This window comes from Mustela nigripes, chromosome 4 (genome assembly GCF_022355385.1).
Source record: "Mustela nigripes isolate SB6536 chromosome 4, MUSNIG.SB6536, whole genome shotgun sequence".
Classification (NCBI taxonomy): domain Eukaryota; kingdom Metazoa; phylum Chordata; class Mammalia; order Carnivora; family Mustelidae; genus Mustela; species Mustela nigripes.
In genome coordinates this window covers 32,919,924-32,945,131 of record NC_081560.1, presented here as the reverse complement: position 1 = coordinate 32,945,131, position 25,208 = coordinate 32,919,924, and the positions used below count along the sequence as shown (strand labels likewise).

Genomic DNA, 25,208 nt, shown 5'->3' with positions numbered 1-25,208 from the left:
TTTCAACAAGAGCCTCTATGCCACACACTTCACCCCAAGAATGGCTTCACAAGAATGGCCTGCAGGAAGAAAACCTCTTACCCTGCCATAATCTGCCCTGGTCTTCTCTCCAAGGCACCTGAGATCTTTTATGCCTGGTTCTCTCTAGCCCAGATAGTTTTAGAACACTAGATTTTATTAAAATGTTCACATACAGGTAATAATAATGATTTCTTCCAACAGCATAAAAACCACATATTGAATTTTCTTAAAATTTGTCTTAGCTATCCTGACAATTTCTCCCATTTGAACACATTAAGATAATTGTTCTGCACCAATCACTGGTGTAAGAATCAGGAAGTCAGGGGGAAAAGACTGAAAATGAAAACAATTTCAAGTGGTAAAAGTTTTGAGCATAGAATACAGGGTTTTTAAGGAGCTCTGTCAGAAAATACACTTTGGTTATAGCTTTAAAAAATTCAGTCAGAGAAGCAGAACCACTAGGAGTGGTGTAAAAGAAGAAATTTATGATATGGCTTAGTACTTACCCAATGTTAGAAAGAGCTGAGAAGAGAGAGATCCGAAAAATGTTGCTGAAGGCAAGGGGAAAGTCCCAGATGAGTCAGAACTTGCAGGGAGCTCTGGAAGCCAGCATGTGGGACCACGAAGTCTATGGAAGTTTGTTGGTTCTTTATGACTTCCACCTCTATGAGTTGTCAGCGAAGTGTCTGATGGAAACCTGGAGTCACCTTTGGTAAGGCTAGCATCAGGAAGGAGGGAAGAGCAAATGCACTCAGCAACACCCCTGCATCCAATGATAATCTTCAGAATATAATGACTGCTTCTCTTCTCTTCCAGAACACACACAGCTTTCCAGTGAGCCAAATCCAATCTGAAATTACATGGAGAAGGAGAAACTGAAAAACGTAGTTCTCAACGTGACCAAGTAGACAATAATCTGGCTTATCAGTATTTTTACTTAACTAACTTTTTTTTTGAAATTTGAACATTATTTAGATAATATTAAGAAATTGTTAACCATTTTTTTAGATGTAAAAGTTTTGTGATTGTGTTTTAAAGAGCCTTTTTTCTGGAGAGATGTATTCTGAAATACTTACAGAAAAGATCACCCAATGCCTGAGATTTGCTCCCAAAAAACACAGGGGGCAAGTGGGTTGTGGGTAATTGGTGGTCAGAGCTCTAACAATTCATTACGTAAAAACTCCACCTCAAACTCAGTCAGTAAGTCCAAGATGAATGCATCATGTGTGTCAGACTTCCATTAAACAGTCCAAAACAAATAAAATAAAAACAACTTTTCTGAGTATCACTCAATTTCTATAACCTCTAAGTGGTCCTGTATGTTCCATACCCAAGACGTCTATCAAACTTTCCTCCCTGTTTTGCATCTGGGCAGTCCCCGCCTTATGACATTGCTTTCCTGCACTAAAGCAATAGTTGTCCCTTCTGCCATCCTGCCTCTAATCGAATGCTGCTCCAAACCCTCCATTAAACCAGAGTGATCTTTCTAAAATGTAAAATTCTAATTGTTTTACTTAAAATGTTTTAATGACTCCTTATCACCTATCACACAGATTTTCTTTCTCAGTGTAGCATACAGGTTCCCACATATTCTGATCCTCATTTACTTTGTTTGCTCCAATTTCCTGCCCTACCCCCAAATACTCTGTGCCCCCAACTGTTCTGAACTACTTATAAAACACTGAATATAAAATTATTTCCTGCCTCTGGGCTTGCTCCCTCTGCTAAGAATTCATTTCCTCACCTCAATCCCCTTGCAAATATAGTTCTCTGGCAAATTCCTGCTCATCCTCTCAGATTTGGCGCAAATGTGGCCTTCCTTGTGGTGTCTTCTAGTGTTTCCTCACCTCCTCCTGATCCTGAAACTTAGTCTGTGACACTCCCCTAACAGTGTTCAGCACTTGACTCATTATACTGGGCTTGCTGGCTTACATGCTGGTTTTTCATGCTGGACTATGAATTCCTCAATGGTAAAGACTACCTCTCATTCATCTTTGTAGCCTCAGACGCTAACACTTCCCTGGCAAATGCTATGGGCTCAATAAACATTTGGTTAAGAAATTAACTGATGGATTACAAGACCTGACATGTTTAAATATTTTATTCCATATTTAAAACTGCTTCCATATAAATTATGATTCCCATAAAATATAGGCTTATATTTATAAAGAACTGATTAATTTGGAGGTAATTCAATAAATGTAGATGGCCAAATACTGAAATTCAGTCTAAATCTTGAAATGGCCCTAAATCATATGACCTCATTGACCAGACTAATAAGATCTCAATTTCTAAATCTCAGTTTCACCGGTGCTGTTCAACATGGTCTTGACCTGCCATCAGAACATAGAACAACAAAGGAAACATCTGGTTTTTCTTAACTTTGGGGTGACAAATCCATTTGTTAACAGTAGCAATGGGAGAGCCAGCAGTACTTGATAACAGCTCTAACTTGGGGAGCCTGGGCCAAAACAGATGGCCAAGTCACTTCAGGGAAAGCTCTAAAAAGATGTCTTTTCTAATTCAGGTTACACACTCCTTGAAAGTTCCTTCAACATAAGCATAAAGTTTGCAGAAGATTTTATTGGTTCTGACAGTTCTGTCAGAGGTTAGTTTGCAATTGCCTCTTGGGGACAGTTTGGTCGGATTTTTTTCAAAGTAAGTAAAGCAGGAATGTTTATAGTAGACCAACAAACTGAAAGTCCAAAGCATTTTGCATCACCACTGACTTTCTGAACATGACCTTTGACTGGTCACAATTTGTTAGCCATCTTAGTTTTTTAAACTATACATTGGTAAACCAAGGTTAATCCAGAGTTACTGCCATTTCTTCTGTGTACATATATCAATAGTAATTATGTTTAAACACTGAAGTTGTTAGACAAAACATTGAAATTTGGCCAATATGAGAGTGTTGGAACCATCTTTGTTATACCTCAGAATACATTAGTTACCTGTAATAGAGTAATTCTAATTAAACCATTCATTCTATCATTTTTCAATGCTGCTAAGACCTATATATTCCCTCTTAAACTGTTAAATTTTGTAGCCATTTCTAAAATGCCTGATTTACCTTTGGACTCACCAAACATACCATCCTTAAGTTGATTATTAAATCAGCCAATCATTGAAATAGAAAAAAGAACTTTATCATATTTGGATCTAATATAAGACAATAGTTAATAAGAACCACACACTGGAGTACTTTCTTTCTAATTTAATATCCCTTTGTGTACAAATAACTAGTAAATTATTTGGTATGTTTGCTCCAAATGGACTGGTTCCAGTAAAACTGTTGATACTTAATTTTTAAAAATAATTTCTTTCAACTTCAGAACTGGTTTTATAGCTGAAGAAATTGATGCACAGGGGCTAAGTGCTAAAGCAATCATTTAGTGGTAAAATCTAGAATTGTTGTAATTACACAAACACATATACTCACATACGCATTTTTAAAGACCTATCTATAAAGAAATGCTGATCAATGAAGGAAAAAGTGTTTATTTTTTTAGTGCATTATTTCACAAGCAGGGCTAATCCATTTCTATTAGTGTCAAACTGTTTAAAATAGAGAGGAAATGGATAAGCTAGTTAAGAAATAATGCTATTTAAAAAAAAAGAAATAATGTTATACTATACTATATAAAAATGAAAGATTTTCCTCATTTTATTTACCAAATGTTTTTTTTTAACCAATTCACCATAAGGTAAAAGAAAAGGAAAAAGGGAAAGAAAAATTAACACAACCTCGGGGAGGAAAGTATTGATAGCAGAAACCATTTTAAGAGTCTTCTGGGACTTTCTGAAAGTCTTTCCCTTTATTTTTCACCTTCATAGAAGAAAGTGACCCTCCAACATACCTTTAAATACTCCTGACTCTCCCTTTCTCTCTCATATTTCCTATATCCCCAAAGAAGGGCTGAAGAGTTGTGAAAACAAAAACATTGGAGAGAACATCACAGTTCCTTTTCACACTCGGGAGGTCTGAGTTCTACATTCACAGCCCAGGCCACCCTGACTGCTCAGGATCCTTGCCTCACCCAACCTGTGCAGTGCTTTGCAGATGGACAATGTAGGTAGTACCAGCACCTTTATCCTGCATGGCAATATCCAGTACTGAAGGGTAAAACAACCAGAGGCGTGACTATGCCTTAAGTTGCAGCTGACTTTGTGTACAGAGAAGAAAAGAAAATAAGAAGCTTTAAGTTCTGCTGTTCCATGTTAAATGACTATGTCATTCTCCAGACGACCAGGAACAATTTATAAGAGTTACAATGGAAAATGCAGGAGCTCTGCAAAGAGACAGACTTAGGTCTGAGGTATGACCCCGGATAAGTTACCTGATCTCTCTGAGCCTCATTTCCCTGGATGTAATCTGAGAAGGATGATTCCTATCCTGGAGTTTTGTTATGAGGACATAAGTAGAACTCAAGCACATGACTAATACATGGCAGATATTTAATAAATGAGAGCTAAATACATTATTCCTTTGCTTGATTTTAGGAGAGAAGCAATAAGCTCAATGTGAAAATGAGCCAAATCACTAATAAAACTGCAGCACCCTGTTGGAGATGGCAATTTTTTTTTATTTTTTTTATTTTTTTTGTTTTTCTGTGTCCAGTTTCATAGGCTTCTGAGAAAAATCATGACACTTACAGCTTCAAGAGCCTAGCAGTCATGTACTAGTCTTCAATATTGAATATGCTTAGTCATATTCTTAGATAACTTAACATTGCATGTTTTATTTTTAGAGACCCAGCCACCAAACAAATGACCAATACAAATTAACACAAAAGCAGTTAATACTGAAAGTGCCCTGTTCTAACCCTTCATATCTGGCTTTCCTTTCCCTGTGGCAGGCTTCCCAAAGTGTGTTCCCTATTATTAATTTTACAGAAGATCATTATTGAAGATGTTAAGAAGAAAAAAAAATGTTTTTATTTTTGTTTTGTTCTGTTGTGGTTTTCCACGTGAGTTTTCAGAACCTTAAAAATTCTATTGCACATGAGGTATCTCTAAAAAGGTAAAATGAGTCCTACATCCCCAAATTCTGTTTGCCCACAAAGATGAGTTGAAGAACTGTCATCTGAATTATTTTGACCTTTTGTGGAGACATTTCCACAGGCACAATAATAGGGGCAATGGGGCTGGGGAAGGAGGAAAAGCAGAGAGAGTAAATCCAAGAATTAATACTCTGTAAGAGTCACAAATCCTAATGCCTACAGGAGAAAATGTTATCAAGATCAGAAGTAGCATGGATGCGTTACGGGAGAAGATGGTAAGATGACAGCAAACTGCAGAATGTATGTTCTCTCTACCACAATTCCAACTATTACAAAATATTCTGTGGGCCTGTTACATGTTTGTGGCTCCTGCCCTCCAGGTTTCCAGCATGAAGCCCCTGTTCTAAAAAGATCACTTTCATTTTTGTTTCAAATACAGTACCAGCAAGTAAACTTAAAGAGTACCTTTTAAGATCCAAATTTTAACATTTTAAAGGGAGAGCAGAAAGGATATGACATATAGAGAGAAGGATGCCACCCCCTTGTTCTCAGTCTTGACCATCGCTACCATTAGGCCTACTTCAGGGTTAAGAGATGGGGTTCTGTTTATAGTTTAGCACTGTGTTGTCCTCAAATATGTGGTAAGAATAGCTCATGTCTTTTAAGCACTTATATTTCCCTAGACACTATTCCATGTGCTTTACTTATAGTTCTTCATTTCATCCTCACAATAACCCTATTATTCTCATTTTGCAGATAAGGCACAGTTCAAGCCACCAGCCTATAGGTTACACAACCAGCAAGCAGTAGAACTGGGATTGAAATCCCAGGTGTCCGGTTCTAAAATCCACACTCTTTTTTTTTTCCTTTCTTTCTTTCCTATTATTTAAGTAGGAGTCACTTGAATTCATGACTCTGAGATCAAGAGTCACATGCTCTCCAGCTGAGCCCACCAGGCACCCCCTAAAATCCACACTCATGACCATTATTCTAAACTCGGTCTTGGAGATGTCTTGCTCCCCATTTGAAGAATAGATCAGTTTTGAATGCTTTGGGCTGCAGGTGACAGAAATCCCAGCTAACAGTGTCCAGAACAAGTATTTTTCCACAAAATAAGAAATCTGGAAGCAGGGGTCTACTGGCATTGGTGCTGCAGCTCAGCAATGTCAGAGCCAACTTCTCTCTTCATGGTCACAAGATGGCTAGCTCTCTCCTGGGCACTATATATATGAAATCAAGAAAGCAAGAAGTAGGAAGGTGTACAAGCTTATTAGATATCTTTAATTAGAAAACTAAACTCTTTCCCAGAAGTCCCCAACAGACTTTAGCTTAACTTCATTGCTAGAATAACATCACAGGGCCATGTCTGGCTGCAAAGGAGTCTGGGAAAGAAGTATTTCTCTTCTCTAGCCTCAAGAGTAGAGGCAGGCAAAGGAATATCTGGTTGACAACAGGTGCTGGCTTAGCCAGCCAAAATGTTGGCCACCGGAGTTTGGTTTGGTTAAGAAAATACTGAAAGAATTTCATCATACAGTGTGTCACCCATGCCATGACCCAAGGAAAGTTAAACAGCAACAATTAAAGTTGGCCACAAAACCAAAACTAAACTGTAGAACTCCTATTGCCTTTTCAAAGTGTTTGTTTCTATCCATTTCCAAATATGTGAAATGATGCCCCACCTTTCCCTGATCAAACCTGTCTACATAGTATGTAAAAACTCATTATTTGATATTCACACACTCAGATAATTTTATTATGCTATTCTTGGTTATCTTTAATAAAATATTTACTCATGGCTTATAAATCAAAATGACGATTTCTAATGCAATTTCAAAATTGGATTGAAATTTGTCAGAAACTAGAAACTAGGAAACTTCAATGCTGAAGATATATAATACATTATTTGGATTTACAATCTATTCTCCATTTTGTACTGGCTCTTCTGTGTCTTTCTATTACTTTACCTGTACGTTTTTTTCTTTTTTGTTTTTATCATGGCATGCAAACTCAGAAAACCTGTTAAGGTAACTATATAATGCAGCCTAAATATCCAGTTAACATATAGCTATGGAAACCAGGAAACAGAAACAGCACTCTAGTCATTCCTTTGGACAACTATGGTTAATTGTGTGTGCGAGTATGCGTGTGAATTCATTAGTTTATTCACCTTTAATTGGAAAGATTAAAAAAACTGGTACTGAATTCCAAATCTATAATGATCTGTCCATAAATATGACTAGTGCTGTCCAACCTGTAAATCAGCACTTAATAAGCATGTAACCAATATCATTAGATAACCAATAACCATGTGATATCAGGAGATCTTCAGTAGGTCTGTGTTGTTTATTTACCCTTGTCAGCCTTCGGCCTTTTGGCATGGTATGAGGAACACCTGACTGGGATTTGAGAGCTGGGTTCTAACCTCACCTCTTTAACCAACTGTGTGATCCCCTTAGGAACTCTTCTTAGGCACCCAGGTTCCTCACCTGTAAAATGGTTCGATGTAGAGCTGTAGTATTATGTAATAGAAAAGATCCTTTTCCATAAAATTGGGCAGTCATGAGATAACATTTGAGGATTCAGATTGCTGTGTATAGTCCCTGAGAAAGTACCTGGCACATAGTAAGCTCTTAGGAAAAAGGCAGCTATTCTTATCATATGTTTCTATTTTTCATTCTGTAGTAAATAATTCCTGAACTTGCACAGTAAGTGTTGTTTTGTCCCATGACTCAATAACAGATACCATTGTCTGACAAGCCCAAGGAGAATGTTAAGACCTAACAGGCAGTCCTGTTCCTTAGGTTCTGTTACCTTTGAGAGTTAATTTTCTCTCAAAGGTTAATGTCAATTTCGATAGTCAGACATGTGAAGTATAAAAAAGTTATTCTGACACAATCCCAATACAATTCACCAGGCCCCCACAACCTTTTTTTTTTTTTTTTTAAATCATGGGATCTCAACACTCAAGAATTAAACTTTTGTTCTGTTTTGCTTGTTCATTGCTGTTTGCCTAGTTATTTAATCAGCCTGTTTCCGCTATTAAAAAAAAAAAAAAAAAAGTGAAAGAAGCTGAGGTTTCCTCAGGGCTAAACTCCTGTGTTGTTCTTCCTCCCAGAAATCTGAGTTATTATAGTAGGGGATAATGCTTGCATAATGAAATCATTGGGACAATTCTCCATCCACTCCTACCTCCATCTCGGACAATGAATTCCTTGTCTCTGTGGTGTCCAACTCTCTCTACCCTGCTCCGGTGCCCAGCAGCTAAGTCAGCCGTGGGAGAGACTGGGAACTGGGCGTCGCGCTCTTCCCTCTGGCAGCGCGCGGGGGTGTGCGGAGTGTGCGCGGAATAGGCGCCCCTGGCGTCCTGCGCGCCTGCTGACGCTCGCCGCGCGAGCACCAGGAGGGGGAGACTCGGACTCGCTTATCTCCCGCTGTGCTAACTTCAAACTGCCCCGGCTGGGGGAGTTGAGAGCGCGCAGACAGGGCGAGAAAACTTCTCCACCTAGAAAGTTTCACCTTGGCGAGGGCGGGGGAGGGGCGGGAGGAAACGCGACCCCCGCCGGGACTGGCGCTGCTCGCGGGCGGCAGGAAGGGCGGGGGCCGATTTCCCCCTCTGGGTGGTGCCAGTCCCCACCTCAGCGGTCCTAGGACCAGCGGACGAGGCGAACTACCCCGCGCGAGACAGAAGGACACGTGCTGGGGCGGGCAGGCGGGAGAGCTCTTCGGTCGGGTCGCCTGGCCGTGCTTCCCGCCTGGACGCGCCCGGGACGGCCGCGGGCCGCGCGCGCCGATGCCTGGCTGAGTCACCCGCGGGGTAGCGCGCGGGTGAGAAGGGGCGGAGGGAGCGCGGCCGGCTGACGGACCCGGCACTCGGCTCGGCCTCGCCGCAGGTGACCCGGACGCTCTCGCCGCCCAGAGCGCCCCGAGCGCTTTGTGACCAGATGCGGAACCCAGTGGAGGGCGCGAGCCAGATGTGGGGCGACAGCTGACTTGCGGCAGCGAGGCGCGGAGTACGCGGGTGGTCTCTGCGCGACTGACTTCGCGGCTCTCGGACACCGCAAGGTAAAGCTACAGCTTGCTTGGGACCCCGCACCCCACCCTTCGGCCCCAGCGTTCTGCTCTTTGTTCCCCAGAGGGACCTGAGAGCTATTCAGAGGGCACGACTAAGGAGGTGGGCGAGTTAGGGGCTTCAGAAACTGAAGGGATGTGCCCGGGGAGAGGTGTAAACTAGAGTGGGGCTTTTCTTTTTAGGGGTTTGCTGCTGACGGCCACCTGTAGGACTCAGGAGAGAGGGGGGCATTGGAGTAAGGGGTGATGTACGACTGTTATGGCCTGGCATGTTTTGAGACTGTGATCTGACTCAGCCCTTAGAAAAGGGATTTGGTCACCCTGCCCTAGGGTGATGCGGCAGGCAAGATCCAAGCCCCGTAGGTTTCCTTGTTCCCAACTCGCTTTATCTGTAATACGTGAGGATCTTAACAAGGGGCAGGTGTTTTCGTGAAGGTCTGAATTCTACATTTCTGGCAAATACACAGGGCTTGTGATCCATCATTTTCAATCTTACCTTATCTCTTTGCTGGGGCTGCGGGAAGGACATCTATCTTATTAGGTGAACTAGATTATAACCAGAGGTCGGTCGGTCTAGCTAGTACAGGTATTGACCCAATAATTTAAGCACCAGTGAAAGTATTTTCACCTACTATTGCCAATACAGGATTTACTCTAAAGTGTGGTTTCCCATTTCATACCTTTTATGTTTTAAGAGCCATTTACTAATTTGGCATTTGGAGAGATTTCCAGTGGTTATTCACTGTTGCCCAGTGTTTTTTTACCTTATCACAGTTTAATGTTCAGAGGAGCTCTGGGGCAGATTGAAATATTGTCAACTCTCTTAGGCAAAATAACCAGGATACTGTAATTGCCAACTTAAGATGGTCAATGAATATGAGAGGTTGTAAAAACTGACATTAGAGAGAATATAGACTGTGTGGAACCTCTCCTGAATTTTAAGAACACTGTTCACATTTTGTAGAGTTGGGTGGAGGTTTTTTCTGTCGTTTTCATCAGCCAGTCACATGGACATTGCCATGCAAATAGATCCAGAAAAATATTATTTTCCTTTATAGCTGAAGTATTATAGCTGACTAATGCATTTTTTCTGCATGAAGATGATCTGAAAATGTTGTACATCATCTTTCTCTGTGCTACAGGGACATAAATTGTGTTTTTATGTAAACTGTTAAGTGGTGCTTAGGTAATTTACATGTATATAGCTTTCCTTTCTATCTCTAAGCTTATTGGGCTTTGTTTTAATATGTATACTTCCATAATAGAACAGAAGTGAGGTGCTTTGGTTCCAATCATATACTGCAAGTCTGTGATGTATTCAATGTTCATGATTTTTGAACTGCTGAAAAAATACCCGTAACACTTCTATTTCTTAACACTTCTATTATTCCTAAGGAATTTTTGTAGTACCAAAAATGTTTGTGAGTACCTATAAAATATACTGGTGTTTTAGAAAATCTGTTCAGGTTTCAATCTTAACTGTGCATAAGCCTAAAATTATATACCTAAATATATTTTGACTTTAACATGATGGACTTCATAGCATGTAGAAGATGATCTGCTGAGTACGGTTTTTGAAAGATTGCTTTGTTCTTTATATATCACAGTAAATGTTTACATTAGATGTATACTCCATGCCTTCAGAATTAATGTGTGAGTTTTATCTGAATGATAAAGACATATAAGATTAAACACAAGTCAGTATGAAAGCTGATAATATTTTTGTGACTTTTAATACTGTAATAAAAGGAAAATGACACATTTCTAAGCAGGAGAAATACAAATACATTCCTTTAAGACTGTACAAGCATATGTCCCACTGTAATCTCAATATTTTTAAAATTTGTCTTGATGTGGGTTAGACTAAGAAATACAGTTCAAAAGTCAACTTTCTTAGTTGTTGGTTAAAAAAAATTCAAAATAATAGTACAACTTTTTCATTTTACAGATATATACAATAGCCTCAAATAAACTTTTTCTCAAATGTGGTCATCTCAAAACAAAGTGAATAACTCAAAAGGGTTATTCCTTTGAAAACACAACTTTCTCTAGGTGACTGCACCAGTGCCTATGGTGACACACCCATGAAAAATACAGGGCTCCGTACACGTACACATTCAGAACACTTCCCATCTCTCTACCCTTTCCATTTCATCCCTTCCCCTTGGTTATATCAGAGTTGCTTCCAAACCCTTCTGTGCCCCCATTTTCCACTCTTTTAATTTCATGGTTTCTCCTTCATTGTCATTAGGCTCACCAGAGCCAGCTATGCTTTCTTTTCCCCATTATTCCTAATATTTTCCTCAGGCTGCTGTGCTTGTTAAGGGGATACCAAATATCCTATTTGCACTGCCTTAAGGGAAGAAAATATGAAGAAACTCAAGTACCAGGAAATTAACCTTCTTTACCTCTCTGGTATATGTTGAAACTGGTGTGTTTGACATAGAGCCCTCAGGGCAGTTTTCTCATGGGCTTTGCTCAATGCAAAATAAATAGTAACCTCTTAGTAATGAATGATAAATATACTGACTAATGTCAATTTAGGATCTCTTTGATTCCCTTTTCTTAACTGGCACCAAGTTGATGCCAGGCTCACATTTGCCTCACCAAAAATAGCTAAGAACTGTATGTTCAGCGTCATATGTGTTTGGCACTAGAGAAATATTTTTTAAAAAAGGAGAAATGAAATCTCTGCCCTTGAAGAGTTTACAATCTAGATATTCAGATAAATAACTCATATAAAATGGAACTAAGATCCATAATTATGAAGGGGATATAACCTGAAAATGATATTAGAAATCATCCCATTTAAATAATAGAAAAAAATTTTTTTAATCTAAAGAATGGAACTTAAAGACCTCTTAAAATTTTCAAGCTGTTTCTGAGCATATCCTCTTTCTGTTACTACAACAACCTTACAAAATAGACAAGGCTGATATCAATATTGTAACCTTTCCTGCCTATAGGTAAGGAAATTGTGTTTGAGGCTAGCCTCCATGCTATCTCAACAGCACCTCTGCCCAGCCATCAATAAAGGTTAACTATTTGAAGCATTTTCTGCTGAAGCATAGCTTGGGATCCTTAGGTTAGTGATAATGATGAATGTAACATTTCTAGTCTCTAGAGTTTTTCTCACCTTCTGTTTCTCCAGTTCTCTTTTTTGTTCTTTCTCTTTTTGTGGTAAAGCATACCAGAAAAAGCCTTCATTCATATGTGTGAGGCATTCTGCTCTTGTTATCAGATTAAGAGCTGTGAGTAATTTTGTAATCTATCCTACTATCAGAAAGCTCATTCTCAGATATCTCTTCAGCTGTGTTTAACAGTTTAGTATATTCCCCTTGGGATTTGTTTCAATAAAAACATCCAGTAAAATCTTACTACAGATCCTTTGCTTTTCAAGGGACAAAATGAAGAAAGTGTTTTTATAAGCTGTAAAATGTAATTGAGAGAAAAATCACATGTGTGGCATTTGTAGCAATAGGTGTGAGCTCAGAGGAAAAAAAATAGTTAATAATTGCATATCCAGGAATACATATTTCTTCTATGATTGTGTAAATTTGCACAAGTATATTTATGCAGGTTATGCATGTTGTTTTTAATTTCTTTAATTGTGTAGCTATTAGAGCCCATAGAATTCATAGTAAGAGCCTGTGAGCCATTTAGGGGCTCTTCAGGCTCTGTTGGTAGAGCATGTGACTTTTGATCCTGAGTTTGTGAGTTCCAGCTCCATGTTGGGTATAGAAATTACTTAAAAACAAATAAAATCTTAAAAAAAAAAAAAAAAGGAGGGTGTGGGTCATATAAACTATATAATGATCCATAGAATTTGAAAATGTATTTCTCCTGGGGTACCTGGGTGGCTCAGTCAGTTAGGCTTCTGCCTCTGGCTCAGGTCATAATCCTGGAGTCCAGGGATCCAGCCCCACATCAGGCTCCCTTGCTCAGTGGGGAGTCTGCTTCTCCCTTTCCCTCTGTTTCTCCCCCAGCTTATGTTCTCTCTCTCTCTCACTCAAATAAAATGAATAAAGATATCTAAATATATTTTCTTTTAAAGATCTTATTTATTTATTTGACAGAGAGAGACAGCAAGAAAGGAAACATAGCAGGGGGAGTGGCAGAGGGAGAAGCAAGCTTCCTGGTGAGCAGGGAGCCCGACGGCAGGGGGAGGGGAGTTCTGTCCCAGGACCCTAGGATCATGACCTGATCCAAAGGCTGATGTTTAATGACTGAGCCACCCAGGCGCCCAGAAAATGTATTTCTTCTAATACAACAAAGTACTATTATGAATATGGTCAGGGCAGTTATGAAATGTGGTCAGAGAATCACAAGTTCTAGAGAAAGCCAAGTTCCTATACTCTTAAGAATGTGATTGAGGATTTAGTCATTCAGAGTAATTTATTGAGCACTCTGGCAAAGCAGTAGAGAATAAAACAGTCTAAGATCTCTTAAGATTCTGATGCTCTGTTCAATATTGAGGAAGGCAAACAATAAATAAAATACATAAATAAAAATGTGTGAGTGGTGATGAGAGCTGCAAGGAAGCAAATTGAAAATTGTCAAGGATTAGAGAAGGTACAGTGGTAATTGAAAAATTCAGTAGTAGAGTCAGGCCTTTGAACTAGAACCTGAAGGAGATAAGAAAATGAGCTATGTGGATATCTGGAGCAGGGCTTCTACTTTGTACTTCCTGGGAGTGCCATTCTCATTTTGTTGTCTCTGGAATTGTGCAGTACACAGCCTACACAGCTCTACTTGGAGTCCCTGACTTTTTATGGGAAGTACCTGGACAGTGCCTGCCATAGTTTATTGCAGTCTCAAAGGTGGCAGTGAAGCAGTGACTCACATCCCTCGGTTTATGGTATATGGAAGAAGCAAAATCATGGTATTTTTCTGCATTCACCTGGTCCCATGTCTGCATGCCATCCTTGATCAAGGTTATTGCTACATTCAGTTTTCCTTCTTATTTTCTACACTGTGAGCCTAGCTCAAAAGGATTTGTTGAGAGTAATACCCACAGCCTTTGTCTCCAGTCCCTTGCATAGCAAATATTTGGAGACAGCAAAAGAGACAGTTGCTGTCTATGTAAGCAGCCTGTGTTTGCTGTGCACTTCTTTCTTTCTCTCCTTTCTTTTCCCTTTCCAATTTTAAACCACTGTGTGGATTTTCTTCTTCTTTTCTTCCTGTCCCTTTGTGCCCTGCCTATGTCATGTATCAAGATTTGAAAGCGGGGAAGAAAAAAAAAAGAAGAAGAAGGGGCACGCCTGGCTGGCTCAGTCAGTAGAACATGCAACTCGATCTCAGGGTTGTTAAGTTTGAGTCGTTCATGGGCCATAGAGATTATTATGAAAAAAAGAAAGGAAAGAAAGATTTGCCACAGGTAACCTAAATGAATGAAACTAACCATTTCACTAGGGACCAACAGCCTGCTTAGAAAAAGCCCCACCTAACAGGAGGCAACCAGCATTTGGCATCATCAGAGTAGCCATGAAGCCCAGTATGTGTCATGGGCCCCTATGGTAGTATCTTTCAAATTTTCAGAAGCAAAAACCTCTCCACTTTAAAATGTCGACTCAGCATCCTTTAAAACACTGTGCAGGATAGAGAGACAAAAAGTGTGTGTGCCAGATTTGGCTTCTGGTGGTCCTATTTGCAATCCTTAGCCATGGCGCTACCTGCCAATTGGTCCCCTGTGTCACCGTCAGGTGTTGTTAAATTCAGCAGCATGTTTGGCCGAAGAGTCCCAGAGCCACTTCTGTCTTGTATTTTATCTTCTAGAGTTCTCAGGTTTTTCTTCCTCTGGAAAATCAGTTTGTCAATTAAAAGAGAGAGAGAGAGAGAGAGAAAATTCATTACCCATTGGCACGTATTTGTTTTTCTAAACTCATCAATCAATATACTTTCTATCAAACTATATATATTTGTGAACTAAAGGCTAATCTTTTCATTCTTAACATGAAGCAATCACTTTCTGAAACCTCAGTTCATCCTAACTTTATTCAGATTTCATTTCCATGTTCTCATTCAGGATAAACTCCCTCTTCGGAATACCATGCTTTTGTTTTGTTTTGATCTGCCCGAACTTCACTAGTTGTTATTTCTCTACCATTGAAATTCAAAGCATGTACAGCATTGGTTTCAAGTGCCCTTTAGAAGCCATCAGATCAGTATGGCAATCTATTTTTCCAAAGGAATGAAAACTCACAGGTTGTGCACTAACTTATTTCCTTAAATCCTAAAAACTCAGTGAAATGTCCAGGCTTGTGGTCTTCTGGAAAGCCATTGTGTTAGAACAGAAGATTATGTACTGTATTTCTTCCTACTGTTTTAAATGCAAATATAATAATATATCATGAAACAGTACACATACTAATATCAGTGCCTTTTTCCTGTTTTGAAGTGATCCTGTGTTCCGCAATAGTTGGATCTAAAATCCCAGTCCAGTTTTGAAGTTGTATGTAAGAAAAAAGAATTGACTTGAAGGAACTGAAAAGTACTGCAATTGTTCCATAAGACCATGGGATATTTCTAACTTTTAATATTTTTTTGAAAATATCAAGAAGAATATTTAAAGCTGGAGACCTTTGAAACACAGTTGACCCTTGAATCTGCATATAACTTTTGATTCCCCCAAAACTTAACTACTAGTAGCCTACTTTGACTGGAAATCTTGACCAATAACAAAATTAGGCAGTTAACATATATTATGTTACATGTATTATATACTGTATTCTTACAATAAAGTGAAAAAATGTTAAGGAATTCATAAGAAAGAGAAAATATATTTACAGTACTCTGTAAGTAGACCCAAGCAGTTCCAGCCATGTTGTTGAAGGGTCAGCTGTAATGTAGTCTTCACAAAGCAGTAAAGGAGAGAAGTGGAGTAAATTTGTTTAAAGGAAGGCAGGTTGTCTCCTTTGAAGTCTAATCATGTGAGAAAGGAAAATCCAGCCAAGTTTTGGGTCCACAAGACAATTCAGACTATCTTTAAAAATAAGTTTTGGCTTTTCTTAAGACCAACGTGTGCTTAGACCCACATTTTAGCTCTTAAATTTAAACCTAAGGGTCTTTTAAAGGAAATTTAATCCATGTGTTTTTGATTCACTAAATCCTAAATCATTACCCATAAACTGTATGTCTCTCTAAGCTCTTTGATGTCTAAGAAATCTTTGAAGCCGTGTAAGGCCTTTTTGTTCCAGAAGAATAGGAAGTTGGTTTTTGCTAAGGGTCAGTAAACAGCATCTTCAAAAATCTGAATTAGGTCTAAAATCTCACAACCATAACAGAATGAGTATTTGAATGAGTGCTAATGCAGTTTTCTGATGCAATGTGAAAAATGTAAGTACTATTAAAGACCCAGAGTAGTATTTAGTTGTAATCCTTACTAACCCCAAGGAAATTATTTTGGCACCACTCCTTTTTCTATTATAAAAAAAGATAAAGTTCAAATATTTACCATTTTATCCTAACACACAGTAGGTACTCAATAAATGTTTTGTTGAATGTTAAATGAATGACTTTTTCTTCTGCCCAGACCTTCCCAGCTAATGTCAGTCTTTCTATTCAATAGCAGAATCCATCTGTCATATCTTAGAATGAATCTATTCTGAGTCGGTGACCTGGTTCAACAAATTTTAAAAATAAGCCATCAAACTAAATATATGACATTTATTGAAATTCATTCTGTACCATGAAGCAACTGCCTTGCAAAGAGTGCTGAAAATAGGAAGGCATTTCTAGGCTAATTAGATTAAATATTCAGTTGTTACCATATGCTTTCTGAAAATTGATTTTTTTCCCTCTTACTTTTCCTGCCATTCTTCCTCCCACCTTGACATGCTTACTGATTGAAAGCTATGCACAAAAAGGGCAGGTCGTTTGTATCTATAAGCAAGTTCAAACAGGCTTAGAAAATGTAATGCTATAATCATAAGTTGCCATAATGTAGGAGGGAAGAGAGGGATACTCAACAATAATGGGGGTGTTGGGTTTTACTCCAGATTACATAGATGACACATCTTTGAACTCTATTGTGTGGAGAAAAACACCTTCTTACTGTAGTTAGACTTCCTGTTTATGAGTGTGTATTTTCTGGTGACTAGACTTCCCATATGGACTCAGCACAAATATGTAGCTCCAAGTGCTGCTGAAATGCACATGATTAAAGTATTGATGGCTATGGAGACAGCAACTCCTTCTCTCTAAAAGAAATAAAGTAGTATTTAGAAGAAGGCATAGTAATGAAACATGGGCATTGAGATTTTTCTTGGTATCATGGTGTATATGTCTAACTACTCCCCACATTTTGTCCTCAGGAAACTTTTCCTGATCACAAGTGTTGTTTCTATATGACATTAGGGTGACAGAATTTGGTGATTTCTTATATCTTGGTGGGGAGAAAAAGGAAAATTGTGTTATTATGGTCTTTAAGTAGAGGTTCTTTTAGGTGAACCTGAAGGTCTACTGAATACATACACCATCATGAAACTTGTTTTAAAACTTAATTATGGATAGCACTGTATAAGGAGTAACTTATTTATATAGTTTTGACATGCTTAATTTCTATATCAATGGTTAATCAAACCATGAGTAATAATCATATATCAATATGTACATATTCAAATGTAGGTGATTTTTTAAAGCTAATTAAAAGTTCTCATAATTTGATAAATAAGCAGCCAAATGCCTTTGTATTTATACATTTGGGAAACTGTAGTTCAATTTAAGAAGGTTTTTATGATAACTCTTTTGCCACAAATAGAGAAAATAGATAATGAAGGAGAAGACTTAGAAGTTTTAACGAGATGTTAGATCATTGAGGTTACAGGAGGGGAGAAGTGGTGGATATGCTGAAAGGTCACAGGCTTGGGTGCGTTGCAAGTAGTGAAGACTATGTCACAATTAAGAATCAGGCTGCTGCTTTCCAAATAGGAAAAAGGCTAGTCAAAACTGAGTGGGTAATCAAGGGACACTCCCAGGAAAATGGTGGAGCATGTGATAGGTGAAACAAAGTCTGAACTTCCTCTGTCACATGGTTTAATTCTGGGAGAAGAGGCTATCATCTGCCCAGTCCTACCTAGATCAGGCTTCTTAGTCTATTCTACCTTCAGATACCAGTAAGAATAGCAGCATTATGCAGCAGGAGGCAGAAGGAACTTTTATTCTGAGTGTTCAAAACACATTCTAAGCATTCTATTAGCTACTTGCAAACACTACAAATGAAATTCTATATTCATAGAATTCATAGTATTAAAAGAAAAACCAAGAAAACTTACAAAATTTTTAAAAGATTTTATTTGGTTTAGAGAGAGAGAGAGATACAAGCAGGGGAGAGGGAAAGGGAGAAGCAGACTCCCCACTGATCTGGGAGCCCAGGACCTGGGGATCATGACCTGGGGATCATGACTTGAGCCAAAGGCAGATGCTTAACCATCTGAGCCACCCAAACTCCCCTACAAATTTTTTACACCATGTTCTTAACTAGAATTTTCTAGTACATCAGCTCATTATAATCAATTAATGTTGGGATCAAAAGTTGCAGCCCTCAAAACTATATGCATAACTATTCTTCATTAGAATATCATCTGCTGGAGATATATATTTCTTTCAGGTTATTATCTTAAGGCTATTTCTTGGACTTTGATTATGCAGAGTTCATGCTGGAGTATGTGTAGTAACTATATGTTATGTTCTAAACACAAACTCCGTGCGCTAAACTTGAGGAAAACTTATATCAGGCTCTGCCTTTACCTTCTGTCTTTTTGCTCCTCTGAGAGTCTTAGATAGGCAGCTGTCACCTGACTGTGGCCTCACATCCAGGTAGAATCCCTTCAGCTTCTGCTGTACTGTCCAAGTTTTGATCATGTTCTGACCACGTCTAGTTAAGCTAAAGACAGGAAAGAGATAGAATCGTTTAGGGCCCAAACAAACCTTTGGGGTTAAAATATTATTACACTAGTTGTTTTTTTATTAAGTATGAAATAGTATATAAAGCAGCAGCCAAAATAAAGTTTGTTGATGGAAAAAAAGTATCTTCCTAACAGAAATGAATACACATTTTGGATTTTTCAGAAATTCATTTTCTGTCATGTCAAAATTAAGATACTTTTAAATTTTATTTCAGTTTTACTAAAACATAACTTGGATTCTTTATTGAGATCTATACATGAGAATTCAGTGATTTTAAACATACTACTGCTCTTCAAAGAGCTTACAAAAAAGAGAGTATTCTTTAAATTACCAGAGAGTGCAGATAAAACCCCAGACAGTTTCATTAACAGCAATGAAAGGTGACAGCCCTTGAGTCTATGTCATAAGTTAATTAATTACTTTCCAAATGTTATTAAAGATTCTGAATGAATAACTAGACTGGTATTTGAGATCAAGCCTCCTTCACAATTCCTAAGTGGGTTTTAATTTTCAGAGTTAGATGATCACTATATCTGATTCATTTCTTTAACATTTTCAGATTGTTGCTTTATTGAAAAGAGAACAGAGTAACTATCTCATATGTTTTTCTTTTCCCTGAAATTATTCCTTGCAGATTTTAATAAAATTTGTTTTGAAATAAAAATAATCAAATGTTGGCCTTTAATAAAGGCCCATAGATCTGATGAGTTATATAAATATTGCAAGGAATTCACTATCAAGGTCATGATTGTGGAACCATTTAATTCCCAAATCTACCTTGCTGACTGCTTGGACACACCACTGGAATCAGCATTTTATGTTAGGGTGAGTGTCATCTCAAGCAAACTTTTAGTCATTTTCCATTTTCCTCATTTCCACAATGATTCCAAACTTTCACCATTTTCTTAAGCTCTTGAAATCTCTTTGGCTTTCTTTATTCTCCATGTGATATTTCCCTTTATAGTTTAGAGAATAAACAGAATCCCAGATGGCTTCCATGTCACCTGTTATTACCTTCCTGCATGTTCAAATGATAAGTCTTTTCAGCGTTATGGTCTTGATTCCATACGTCCCCAACATCTTAGAGCACCTTGCTCCATTTTTCCCTTCCTACCAAACCTCCCCACCTTTTAAAATCTCCCTCACTTTTTTTCATTCAGTCCTTACTCAATGCTGCTTCAAGCAAAAAAGAACATATGCGGATATCCTGATAGGATTTTTACTGTACAATTACCTTAAGCATTCGCTCCTGCTTCTACCTTACCTGTTAAATAAATTTAGAATTCTTTAAAATAACTTCTTATTTATTGTCTCTACTCTCATTCATTCTTTAATTCATTCCACTCTAGCAGTCTATTCCCAACTACCAAGAAGATATCTTCTCTCTAATAACCATCAACCTCCTCATTGCCAAATCTGATGGACACTTCTGTTTTTATCCCACTTGACCCTCTGTGATATCTGACCCTTTACATATTGCTCCTTCTTTTTGAAATTTCTAGCATCTGAAATACCAGACTTTCCTTTTTACGTTTAAATTTAGATTTAAACTTTACATATAAAGTTTGAATTCCTTCTTTCTGCATACTGAACATGCCTATAGGTGATCTCACTTACATCCATAACTTCAACTACACTAATAGGCCAGTGGTTCATAATTGCTCTAACTCCCTCTGCTCTAGAGCACCATGCCCATGTTATTAGCTACCTTATGGATACTTCCACTTGAATAACCAAAAGATATCTCAGAGTTATTAACTGAACTTTTTTTTTGCCCCAAAACTTTTCTCTGCCTTTTACCTTACCTTTGTTTATGACATTTTTAGACCTCCCTGACTTCCTAGTGTTCCCCTATGATCAAAATCCGTGTTGAATCATTGTCATATAAATTTTCTCTTTAATATCTTTCTAATCTATCTTTTTTCCCCTATCATATCCATACTGCCAAAGTCTTTGTTCAGAGTCATTCTTTATTAATTCATTTCATTATCCATTCTTCAAATCCTTGCCAGGTTCTATGTAATGACACTATGCTAGGAACTAAAAATGGATCTTTCAGTCTAGTGGGAGATACAGATAAGTAAATTACAACAAAACATAATAAAGTCTAACTAAAGAGAAGAGAGGTTTGATATGGAAGCATGTGGAACAGTTTCTAATCCATTCCTAGAGGGTGAGAGAGGTATAAGAGAAGGCTTCCTGAAAGAAGTGTCACCTGTGATAAGACTTGAGGAGAGAGTAAGTTAACCAGGTGATTGTGAGGACAAGAGTATTCCATAAAAAGGGACCCATGTGTGCTGAACAAGAGAGCACATGGCTTGCTTCAGCAACTTGAAGAAGGGCAAGGTGGCCAGAACCTAGGATTGGGGGAGAGGAGCAGTGATTGCAAGAGGCAAGGCTGGAGAGTTAGGCAGAGTCCAAATCATGCATGGATCTCAAATGCTAAGGAGTTAAACTATTTTTAAAGAGCAAAGTTACATAATCAAATTGTCAATTTAGAAAGATATCTCTGGTACATTGGGGAATGGATGATGAGGAACAAGAATGGAGTCGGAATACCAAATAGGAAGCTGTTTTCATTATCCAGGCAAGAAGTGACACTGCCCTCAACTATGGGTGGCAGTGGGGTTGGAAGCAGATGGACATATTTAAAACACCTGTAAATGGGAGTCAAGAATGATGTCCTGGAAAAGTAAGAAATGTTAGACATTGAGAGAGGATATGGAGTGGTAGAACAAGTTTTCATGAGAGTAAATGGAGGTGCCAGAAAGAACATCTGACTGTTTTGTCTCATTTGCCTTCTTCTTCCTAGCTTTGGTGTGCCCCAGCACACAGGCCTCCTCTACATTCTCCTTTCCTTGGTGGTCTCATCCAATTTCATGGCTTTTCATAACATCAATATGCAGACAGCCTCCCGGCCTAAATTTCTAGTACAGATCTTTCTCCTTAAATCAAGGACTCAGATATCCAACTGCATACTCAGTATCTCCAATTGGATACCCAAAAAGTATCTCAAACATGAACAGAACTACATGCCCTGATCGTCACACATTCCTGCCAAACTTGCTCTATATCAGCTTCTCTACCTACCAGTAACTGGCAAAATCCTTCTCTCTGTTACAAAAAAATATTTGGAGTATTCATGACTCCTTTTTTCTCACACACCTCATCTCCAAATCCATTAGCAAATCCTCATAGCTCTGTCTCAGATATAACCAGAATTCAGCAAGCCACTGCCATCACTCACTGGACTACTGCAGCAGCCTCCGAACTGATCTTACTTCTCCATTTTTACCCTGTCCCATTCTCCTGCCACCACCAGTCTTCTTCCATACACAGTCAAGGTGATTCCATTCAAATTTATTCACTCCCATGCTCAACACCCTACAATAGCTCTTCATTCACTCTAGGAAAAGCCCAAGTCTCACAGTGACCTACAATGCCCTATACGGTCTGATTCTTTTTTTCCTCTCTGATCTTTTCTCACAGTTTGGTTCCTTTGGCCTCTGTAAGAAGAAAAAGTTATCTTTCACATCTCAGGTGGCTAAGTCCTATCCTCCTTCAACTCTTTGCTTAAAAGCCAACTACCCAATTTTTCAAAGCTGCAGACCTCTCCCACCACCTTCCTTCTAAGTGCTCCTGAGCCTTTCACCCTGTTTTCTTTCTCTTTCTCTCTCTCTCCTTTTTTTTTGTTTTTGGTTTGTTTTTTTTTTTTTTTTTTGCCAGTAACGCAACACTCATCAACATGTAACACACCACATGTATAATTTGTTGTCTGGATCTAACTGCTAGAAAGTAAGTTCCACAAGAGCAGGGTGTTTGTTTTGTTTACTGATGTACCCTCCCAAGCACCTCCCATATATTAAGGCTTCAGTTAATATTTGTGAGATTTAGTCTTTTTTTTTAATTTTTTATTTTTTATAAACATATATTTTTATCCCCAGGGGTACAAGTCTGTGAATCATCAGGTTTACACACTTCACAGCACTAACCAAAGCACATACCCTCCCCAATGTCCATAATCCCACCCCCTTCTCCCAACCCCCCTCCCCCCAGCAACCCTCAGTTTGTTTTGTGAGATTAAGAGTCACTTATGGTTTGTCTCCCTCCCAATTCCATCTTGTTTCATTGATTCTTCTTCTACCCACTTAAGCCCCCATGTTGCATCACCACTTCCTCATATCAGTGAGATCATATGATAGTTGTCTTTCTCTGCTTGACTTATTTTGCTAAGCATGATACGCTCTAGTTCCATGCATGTTGTTGCAAATGGCAAGATTTCATTTCTTTTGATGGCTGCATAGTATTCCATTGTGTATATATACCACATCTTCTTGATCCATTCATCTGTTGATGGACATCTAGGTTCTTTCCATAGTTTGGCTATTGTGGACATTGCTGCTATAAACATTCGGGTGCACATGCCCCTTTGGATCACTATGTTTGTATCTTTAGGGTAAATACCCAATAGTGCAATTGCTGGGTCATAGGGCAGTTCTATTTTCAACATTTTGAGGAACCTCCATGCTGTTTTCCAGAGTGGCTGCACCAGCTTGCATTCCCACCAACAGTGTAGGAGGGTTCCCCTTTCTCCGCATCCTCGCCAGCATCTGTCATTTCCTGACTTGTTGATTTTAGCCATTCTGACTGGTGTGAGGTGATATCTCATTGTGGTTTTGATTTGTATTTCCCTGATGCCGAGTAATATGGAGCACTTTTTCATGTGTCTGTTGGCCATCTGGATGTCTTCTTTGCAGAAATGTCTGTTCATGTCCTCTGCCCATTTCTTGATTGGATTATTTGTTCTTTGGGTGTTGAGTTTGCTAAGTTCTTTATAGATTTTGGACACAAGTCCTTTATCTGATATGTCGTTTGCAAATATCTTGTGAGATTTAGTCTTAAATAACTGTTGGATATACAAAACTGATACTTGAGAAATGGATTTCTATACTGTCTGGAAACAAAAAGATGAAGATACAGATTGGGGAATCTTCACTCTTATTAATCTTCATCTTCTATTGTCTGGACAGATGGAGTGACTTTCCATCATGTCTTCTGGCCTCTAGATTCTTTCCACATCAGTCCATTCACCACAATGTCACCAAAATTGTCTAATACATAGCTGTTATTACTATGCTTATTTCCATCTCCTGTTTAAAACCTCCCAGGGACCCTTCACTACAGATAAGCTGTAGATCCTCAACAAGATGTATAAGGCTTTCTATGATGTGGCCCCAGCCTAAACTTCCCTGTTTCATCCATAACCAGCCCAACCCACATAGTCTCTGCGCCAGTTACAGCTTCCTGAACAGCCTGCACCTTCTCCCTGCGGTGCCTAGCTGTGTGCCCTGTCTGTCCCCTGCTTTTACTATGCCTAAGCAACTCCAACTTAACCTGCAAAACCCAGGTCAAGTAATATCACCATGCTAATGTATTCCTTGACCATACCTCTGTCTGCCACAATTACCTGTTCTTCCTTCTGTGTTCCTTCAGCAATGTGCTTCTGTCTTTATAGCACTTTATAGCACAGTGGTACAGAAGGCTGGGACTGCCAATCAGTAACCAACACTGATAGGATTGAAAAGTTTTTGATTTCTTTTAATGTCTTGCCCTCTCTGTTCTCTTTCTGTTTCTCTCTCCCTCAAACACACCTACCTCCTACGTGCACACACACAACTGCCTTGGATTATTTTTCTTTGAATTGATCAGTTATATAAATGTAGTCCTGAGTACAGTTGTCTTTAACTTGTCCTAACCTTTCAGTTTATTGATTTTTCAAGGATCCAAAGTGTTTACTGACTTTTAGAAATTGGATTTTGTACTTATGTACTTATTTTTCTGTACTGTTCTATTTTTTTTTAAGATTTTATTGATTTATTTGAAAAAGAGAGAGAAAGAGAGTGTGAGCACAAGAGGGTGGAGGGAAGGGGAGAAGCAGGCTCCCCTCTGAGCGGATCCCAGGACCCTGAGATCATGACTTCAACTGAAAGCAGGTACTTAACCAACTGAGCCACCCAGGCATACCTGTACCCTGTACTGTTCTTTTTTTTTCTTTTTTCTTTTTTTTTTTTTTTTAAACAAGGATAGCTTTTGCTTGGCATTCATTATCCCTTTGAAAGTATTTTTTTTTTTTTTTTTTTTTTTTTTTTTTTAAACAAGGATAGCTTTTGCTTGGCATTCATTATCCCTTTGAAAGTATTTTTTTTTTTT

At 38.6% G+C, this 25,208-nt stretch overlaps 2 protein-coding genes across 2 annotated transcripts in view; one reads left to right on the top strand and one right to left on the bottom strand.

The window, feature by feature from the left end:
* Positions 1 to 533: 533 nt before the first annotated feature.
* Positions 534 to 9,621, bottom strand: LOC132016275 (WW domain-binding protein 11-like). The gene is made up of 3 exons (XM_059397511.1): positions 9,589 to 9,621; positions 8,214 to 9,092; positions 534 to 871 (listed from the first exon to the last, which is right to left on the bottom strand). Exons 1-2 carry the CDS (start codon positions 9,619 to 9,621, stop codon positions 8,286 to 8,288), a joined length of 840 nt encoding a protein of 279 aa, XP_059253494.1. The 3' UTR covers positions 534 to 871; positions 8,214 to 8,285.
* MET (MET proto-oncogene, receptor tyrosine kinase) overlaps positions 8,588 to 25,208 on the top strand; it is a 111,829-nt gene continuing 95,208 nt past the window's right edge. Inside the window, exon 1 of the mRNA XM_059396524.1 lies at positions 8,588 to 9,086. The gene's annotated coding sequence lies outside the window, so the exon portion shown is untranslated. The remainder of the gene's footprint in view (positions 9,087 to 25,208) is intronic.